Consider the following 8338-nt stretch of genomic DNA (forward strand, 5'->3'; position numbering starts at 1 on the left):
ATGGTGTATGCTCCATCGATGGACAGCAATAAACTTTCCCTCCATTCAACTCTCCTCACTTATCCAATGTTTTTCAATAACTCAGACAATTCCACTTACCTAACAGAATCACCAACACCCGTCACCTGTTCCTGGAACGAAACCTCCAAAGTCTCCTCTCTCAAATCCAACAACTCATTGGCCTCGTATGAGTTGACCCCAGCTGAGGTAACGGTCCTTGGCCTGATTTTTGGAGTGCTCTGGCTAATTTCTGTCCTGGGTAATGCCCTTGTATGTCTGGTCATTCACCGCAGCCGAAGAACTCAGTCAACCACAAATTACTTTGTGGTGTCCATGGCCTGCGCTGACCTGCTGTTGAGCTTGGGCTGTGCCCCCTTCATTTTGCTCCAGGTCAGCTCTGGCCGATGGCCTTTGAGCACAGCAGCCTGCAAGATCGTCCGCTACATTCAGCACTTGTGCCCCGGTGTGCAGGTGTACGTGCTGTTGTCCATCTGTGTGGATCGTTTCTACACAATCGTCTATCCCTTGAGCTTCAAGGTCTCCCGAGAGAAGGCCAAGCGTATGATCCTAGCCTCATGGCTATTTGATGCCACCTTTGTGTCCCCATGCCTCTTTTTCTACGGCTCATCATCCTCAGTAGAAAGCCACTGTGATTTCTTTCTGCCAGACTCCTGGGATAGCCTGGCCTATGGAGTGGCACACCTTCTGTTTGGTTTCCTGGTGCCAGCTATACTTATCCTCTCCTTCTATCAAAGAGTGGTGCGGTACATTTGGAGAATCAGTGCTGATGGACGCACGGTGCGTAGAACCATGAACATTGTTCCAAGGACTAAGGTAAAGACCATCAAAATGTTCCTGATGCTCAATACTGTGTTTCTCTTGACCTGGATGCCCTTCTTTGTGGCCCAGTTATGGCATCCAAGGGAGCCAAGCGGACCAACCAGACAGGGGTTGCTGTTCTTCGCAGCCATCACTTGGATCTCCTTCAGCTCCACAGCCTCCAAGCCCACCATTTATTCGGTGTACAATGCCAACTTCAGGCGTGGCATGAGGGAGACCTTTTGCATGTCATCTATGAAATGCTACCGCAGCAATGCATACACAATTACCGCCAGCTCAAGGATGGCCAAAAAGAACTATGTAGGGGTCATGGATGTGCCCATTCCAGCAAAGACTCTCATCAAGGACTCAGTATATGACACTTTTGACCGAGAAGCAAAGGAGAAAAAACTGGCATGGCCCATCAGCGCCAATCCACCAAATACATTTGTCTGAATTGTCACAGAGTTGGTCTCAAAGTCAACATCCTCGGAGACAACAAAGTCTCCATATGACACTAGTCTGGAGTAACTTTTATGACAAAAATGGCTGATGAAGTATGTTGTATATGACATTGTTTGAATGTACCAAATGGGGTGCTAGTTGCTCAGAGCATTAAATATGTGCATAATGTTATGGAACAAACTGAGCATTTACAACCACAGATGGAAATGTATTCTTGTAAATCCATCAGAATGTACTGAATTGTGTGGAAAACGACAGGAAAGAATCTCTTATTTAAAGTCAACACTATAGAAGTCCTGCCATTTTGTATAAGAGTGTTACCCATGAGCAGCACATTGAACACAGAAACATCCTTTGTGTTCCTGACTAGAGGCATATATCATTTGTGTCTGTGATGCATTATGGATGAACTTCTTGACCTGAATTTTGTGTATTATAATAGTGTGTGTATAACATGACGCAGAATCACCAAGTCTGTTTTCTGTCTGTGTGTTTGATATTTATTCTGTTTTAATGGCTTTAGGTAGCCTTCGCCTGAAGAGCCAGCTAGACAACCATGCTGGTTTTAATCTTATGAGCACCGGCACAGGCACAGGTGAAATGGTCACGTGATTGCTCGAACCCAAGCTGAACGGATAGCGAGGAATTCAGTAGGCTATAGTTTGGCTGGCATGAAGGAAAGGACAATGGCTTCTCTTGTGAATCTGTTGCTACTGTGGTGCTACCCATCAACACCATTTAGTGTTACTCACTGCGTGTAAAACATCTCATTCCAGAAAGTGTCTCCTACTGTGACTGAAAACATTTGCTTATATGTTGGTAAGAAACAAATAAAAGAATTAAGCATTAACTACATTCCACAGCTTTTTCACAGACCTTCACAGACTGCTCTGCTCTCGAGCCAGAAAAAAATCATTGAACGAGTATTTTCATTACAAAGTGAAAATATATTTCAGATCAGCTCTCTGATTTCAAAACTGTATTAAGGACAATAAGCTGAAAGTGTTCCTTTAATAACAGTTGTTTGTAAAAATTAGTCAGCCATTGATGGGCAAGTACTATTGCATCTGAATAGACAATAAAGCCATTGAGGCTGTCCTCGGTTCCCTCCCTCTCATCACTGTCTGTAGCTTCGTTAAGCCTGTTTGCCATCTCAAAAGCAATTTGTCCGTGTTTTCTGTATTCCATTGTGAATTTCACCAAGAGCAGAGATCCAAATTAAACCGGAGGCACAAAAGCCTCTCATTCACTCCCACAGAGCGACCAAAACAGTCCCTGCTGATCTCAGAACTGCTCTAACACAGCACCTGGAAACAGCACCCATCTTCACTACCGACGAGTTTTACTTGGAAACAGTGTTATGTGTAAAAGATCCGGACAGAAATGTTTGGTTATAAAATGACCATAAAATATTTCTAACCTGATATGTACAAATAAAAAAAATGTGGCAGGTGGTATGTTCTTAGATCAAAGTGCAGGTCTGGTACTGTATAGATTACAGCTTAGCAACAGTTTTTACTCTCCTGGAGTGCAAAATTTTGCTTACACTGACACTAATAAAAATAGTAGTATATCACACTAGGCTTTCCAAAAACCATACCTATAATGCACGTATGCAGCATACTGCAGTGGATGTGTCTTTGGAACAGTTATTGGATCTGCACAGAAAAAAAGTGTAAAGCAATAGCTTCTTGAGCAGGGACCTGTTCATTTCGAACTACTCCACATTCACGCTGTAACTGATAAACGCAAGCACGTTCATTCCATTTCCAACTGCTGGAGCATTTACGAGGGCTTGTGAACCCTAACCTTTAGAAGCCCAACCGCTCACATTAAAATGGAGATATCATTAAAAGAAAAAGTGAAGAGCCTCAAAGGAGAGGAATAAAAAGGTAAACTGTTTGTAAAAAGTCTTTTTTTTTTAAGTTTCCTCAGCTTAAACAGAAAGGAAAGAAAGTCGCAAATTAATTTTCACTCTTGATACCAAACACAATTCAGAATGTTGAATACATACATATGAGTGGTTCTTTATGAGGATTCTATCTCTACGAACAACTTGGCCTTTAAACTATGTAACTACCAGTCTGAGTCAGTAAATCATAGTTTCCTCTCAGGCAAAAAAGGACAACACACAAATAATGGTTCTATTATCTAGCTTTATTATGTTAACAAAGCCATTTCTGCTAAACATCTTCACGTCTTACAACCATAATAATGCATCTGTGCATTCAGGAACAGGGATACAATCAACCCACAGACATTACATATAAAAATATAGTTTTGTCTGCACAAACACTACATGAGAATTACATTGGAATAGAAACATGAGCAAAAACAGCAAAGATCTGAATTTTATGTAACAATAGTCATGTAATAGTATTAAAAACCTAGAGCAGGTTGAAGGTAATGTCTAGCTTTTCCAGGCTTTGAATGGGTGATTTCCAGCCAACTGTTACATCCTACCATTTTAATTAAGATGGAATCTGATTCATGCACACTGGCCAAGACTGACCTGTCCGCCTGACATTTCAACACCTTCACTGCCCACTAGTTTTACAAATACTTCTTGCAAAAACTCAGTTGCTTATATAACAGTGTAATCAAAACAAACATTTCTAAGTTGAGCTTAACTGTTTTTTACCACTGAATTACCCTTCTTCTGAACATACATACACAACTTGTGCTTGTCAGACCATGATTATCTCAGCCACACATCTTGCTTTTTCATCCTTATTTCTGGAAAGCTTTCAGGTAATATTGCCTTTTTCATTCACTTGAATCAAGTTTCCCTAGTCTATTGCATAAACATCCTTCCAGCATCCACCTCTTCCAGAGAATTCTCCAATTCAAATTTTGGCAACCTTTGTAGTGGACAATAATTAAAACAAAAAACCCTGCTCTTCTCCCATATACCATTAGACTTGGTTTAAAAGCTATTGTGGTGAGTACATGCAAGAATCCTTGAGCTACATCAAAACGAAATGTAACATTATACAATGACTGTAAAAAAGCAGAATAAATGATTACTACTTGCAATTAATTCAACACAGCAGAGAATTCAGAATGTGCCATTGTACATGGAGAAAAAAACAGTTTTGTTATTATTGGAGAGATGAGAATTATTGTCAAAATAGCTATACTGAAAACAGTGCTATTGCAAATAACAGGTTATATCCTACATTGGTTTTTAAGAAATCTTAAGCTAAATTCATCTTTTTTTTATGGCTAAACTGTCAGGCAGAACTTTAAACAAATCAAAAGTGACAGAGCAACACAAATATTTTAAAAAACAACAGGAAAAAGAACAAAAGTGCTTTTGTGTCCATTTACAAAATAAATTACAAAAATGGATTCTAAAGAATCCCCTAAGGATGATCAGTTCTTCCTTACAATGAAATTAGGAGAAATGATATAAAGTGCTGACAAAGAAGATATTGGATTTTGGCATGAACTCTGATACATACTAAATGCCTGTTGTCTGTTTTTTTTGTAAGACTTTCAGTTACACATAGGTCGTAATATGTGTACAAGTACACCCTCTCCAAAATCATGTTCCAAATAGGACAATGTTCAAAATAGAGTTGAGACTGAAAGACTAAGTTTGAAAAATTAAATATCATTAACATAAGGACATGCATGTTGAGAGGACAAAAAATCAAATATCAGACAATGCCATGTGTCAGAATGTGGACAGAACAGAGCTATACATGATTCTCAATTTCATGACCATTATTGTACAGTTCTTGTGAGATCATAATAGTTGGTGTCAATAACAACGGGTAAAATGTAAATTACATTCATCACACAAATAATTTATAGTGTAAGAGAAACAATGTTAAATTAAGTAATACACAGCAATACACCCAATATCCTCAAACACTATGTAATAACGATGTCAAAACAAATGGGTCCAACTAGGAGTGGATTTGAAAGAAGGAACACTGTATACATTCATATTACGCTATTAATGGTTACTCCTCTCCCCTTTTCCTTCAATGACGTCATGTGTCTGAATGAAACGCTCTGACAGTGTGACTGTTGGGTTTGACGACTGAACTGAAATGAACAGACGATTTTACAAGGAAACCTGCCTTGGAACATTCCATGCCATTAGTTATCAATCCCACTGACCGCTTTATTAAGGAGTGGTCAGTCCTCTACCTAAGCAGATTTGTTTTGACTGTTACCACTGGAGCTGTATTTTCCATTTTTGGGTGTTTTAGTGCTGGTACTTTGGGGCATCTTCTGATCATCTCCAGTCAGGAGAGCTTTGATTTCAGAGGGGATCTTTCCCTGGTCCATGGCAGAACACCACTGCTTGTACTGGAGGGTTCAGAACAGAGAGAGAGAAAAAAAACAGACAATATGCCTTATTAACCATTGCATCTCTCTTTATGTAAATACATACCCTGACTACACTTTGTGTGTATCAACAGATGGAGGATTAGCAAATAATGATATAAAATGTCAAAGAAGGCTTTATGAAAAGGTAACACCGTAATGTTGAAAAAACTGATCATAATGAGACTGACATAGTAATATACATGTACATTCGACTTTGATGAAAGGAAAACCTACCATTTCCAGTTCCTCTCTCAGGGCACAGATGGCCCTCTCCTTACTAGACACCAGCTCCTCTAAGTATTGATACCGTAACTTCTTTCTGGCACGACATTCCCTTGCACTCTGTCTACTTCGCTCCAGCTTCGCCTTCAGATCAATTTTGGCAGGTTTACGGCCACGCTTTCCAGGTTTTTTCACTTTTCCACCAACTATCTAGAAATGGGAAAACATTTAAAATAATTTGTTGTTCTTTAATTGTTCACAATTGTTGCTATTGTTATTCCTTACTACTTCACTAATTATGAGACACACCTAAAGATCAACTACTCTAAGGCCATGATGATAAGACAGAAAAACAATGGCAATTGTTAACATTAACTCAGTTTATGCTAAAAAAATAAGATGGTATTTACGGTTCACCAATATTTACAGCCAATGTTTAAATAACAAATAAAATGTAGAACCAAATGACCATGGATATGTTTAAGTGACATCGTGTACAGGTTCTTGTGTTCTTCAAAAGAAACTCTGGAAAAAATTAATGAGGATTGCTCTAACCAACCACAAACCTGTGTTACCAACACTGTATCCTGTGTTAGCTACCACATTCGCCCCAGGTTAGCAAACACGGGTACGAAACACACTTCAGAAGTTTTGAAACTAAACAATGCTCTCTAACAAAGATTTAGTTTCAAACTTGCTCTTGTCTAAACTCAGAGCTTAAAACAACTGAGACAATACGGTTTTTGAAAGTCAGACAAAGCACAATTAAACCTAAAGTTAGCTTACCTTGCTGTCATCCATTTTGGATGACCCTCGCTAAATGAGAAACCAAATGGCTAACTAATCAGCCAACAAAGTGGATGACTATTTAAACAAACACGCTGAAAAGGACAGCGTAAGTACTATAAATCCTGGATATCAGACGGTAGATTTAAGTTTTAAGAACTAAAAGAATTCTCTTCCAGTAGCGACGTCTTTCGAGATCCTTGCCAATGTTTTTAGCAAAACGCTACATCCGCCCATTTCCTGTTGTCGTCACTGTATACCGCCCCCTCCCGATGCCTGCTGGGGCTTGATGTTTTTTTTGGTTTTTTGGTTTTTTTTTTTAATTAATTAATTTATTTGTTTATTTTTTCGGTCGTTTGGATTAGAAGAAGATCCGACATAAAAACTACTAACAACAGATTCCTTTTCTCCCCAAAATTAAATACCGTTAACACACGGTTCGTGACCTTTTAAACGCGTTTGCACCGTCCGATTAATTAAGAATATCATTTAAGTCTTTTTCTTCTATATGAACATATTCATACAATGAACATGGGAACATAATATCCATATTACTGGTGAAAAACAAAATGAAGCCACTATTCCTTATCTTGGCAAATAGAAGTTAAAGTGTTATGTTTGATGCCATCCATTCTTGGTGTTAAACTCAAAAGGAAAGCATGTGTTTGACTAAGGATGTGCCCAGTATAATTGGCTCGCAGAATATGACTCAGTATAGACCTTGCATTAGATGCAATTTTGGTGATCCGATCACAAGTGGACAGCTCTAAAGTACATGTGTAAATGCATCCAAGATGTACTGAGGTCACATTGAGATCCGATCACTCAGACCACATTCTGAGGTGGTCTGGGCTGCATATGACCACATTCTTTTAGCAGTGACAAACTCATCTGTGCTCTCCCAGCCTCTGTTTCCCAGATTGATTCAGCACTGTGGCTAGTGATGTCCATATCTCTCAGACTGCTCCCATGACAAGTAAAGGGATGTGGACCTTTTGATTCAGTAGTCTTAGTTAACCATGTACATTAATTGCTTCAATATGAAAACCTTTCAATCTTGCCTGTGCTTTGGCCTCAGCTTTTGTTTTCAAAAACAATTTATCCAGGCACTGCCTGAAGACCCAAGGAAGAAAATGCACCATAGTCTTTTAGTTAGTTTAATTTAAGAGAATAATTAAAGAAAGTATCACCGAAAAAATCCCATTCTCTTAACTGTCACTTGAATTCAGCTTGGATTAATCTATTTGATTATGACAGTTCTACATTAAGTTGGTTCCTATGACCAAATTTCTGTGGTCAGCCATGAACCAAACATGTGCTGTATGCTCTTTGTTCTCTTAAAAAGCAGCAGAGCACAACGAGGCTCCAGAAGTCTGTAATTATGGCTTGATTTCATTTTGAAAGTAGAGGCCAATACCAACAATAGCAACCAGCCTTTTGGATTGTTCACTCAATTTTTACCATCCCTAAAGCCTCTCAACAGGCAGTAGGTTTCCTCCATTTAATAGATAAGAAAAATGAGCATAACTGAGAGCTGTATAGATGCTTTCTGAAATGACCTCTTTTTCCTTAGCTTTTGATTACAGTATATGGAAGCATAGAATTATTAATTCATAGCAATTTTTTGAAAAAGAAGACCAATTACCTCTAAAATGCTTTAAATATTACATCAGGACTGCAAGTCTCAGGTCAACAAGGATAT

The 8338-nt window shown here is 38.8% G+C and overlaps 2 protein-coding genes across 2 annotated transcripts; one reads left to right on the forward strand and one right to left on the reverse strand.

Moving 5' to 3' along the window:
• Positions 1-1275, forward strand: gpr19 (G protein-coupled receptor 19). The gene has a single exon (XM_030790673.1). The coding sequence runs from the start codon at positions 1-3 to the stop codon at positions 1273-1275; it is 1275 nt and encodes a 424-aa protein (XP_030646533.1).
• A 3332-nt stretch (positions 1276-4607) lies between these two features.
• On the reverse strand, positions 4608-6843 carry crebl2 (cAMP responsive element binding protein-like 2). The gene is made up of 3 exons (XM_030778502.1): positions 6637-6843; positions 5863-6060; positions 4608-5607 (listed from the first exon to the last, which is right to left on the reverse strand). Exons 1-3 carry the CDS (start codon positions 6649-6651, stop codon positions 5446-5448), a joined length of 375 nt encoding a protein of 124 aa, XP_030634362.1. The 5' UTR covers positions 6652-6843; the 3' UTR covers positions 4608-5445.
• Between the last annotated feature and the right edge of the window lie 1495 nt (positions 6844-8338).

The sequence above is a fragment of the Chanos chanos genome, chromosome 1 (assembly GCF_902362185.1).
Source record: "Chanos chanos chromosome 1, fChaCha1.1, whole genome shotgun sequence".
NCBI classification, from domain to species: domain Eukaryota; kingdom Metazoa; phylum Chordata; class Actinopteri; order Gonorynchiformes; family Chanidae; genus Chanos; species Chanos chanos.

Excerpts from the sequence above, each read along its gene's own strand:
- gpr19 (XM_030790673.1), top strand. The coding sequence starts at position 1 with ATGGTGTATGCTCCATCGATGGACAGCAATAAACTTTCCCTCCATTCA.
- crebl2 (XM_030778502.1), bottom strand. Across the intron at positions 5,608-5,862 it reads TGAGAGAGGAACTGGAAATG|TACAAGCAGTGGTGTTCTGC; the intron begins GTAGGTTTTCCT and ends TGAACCCTCCAG.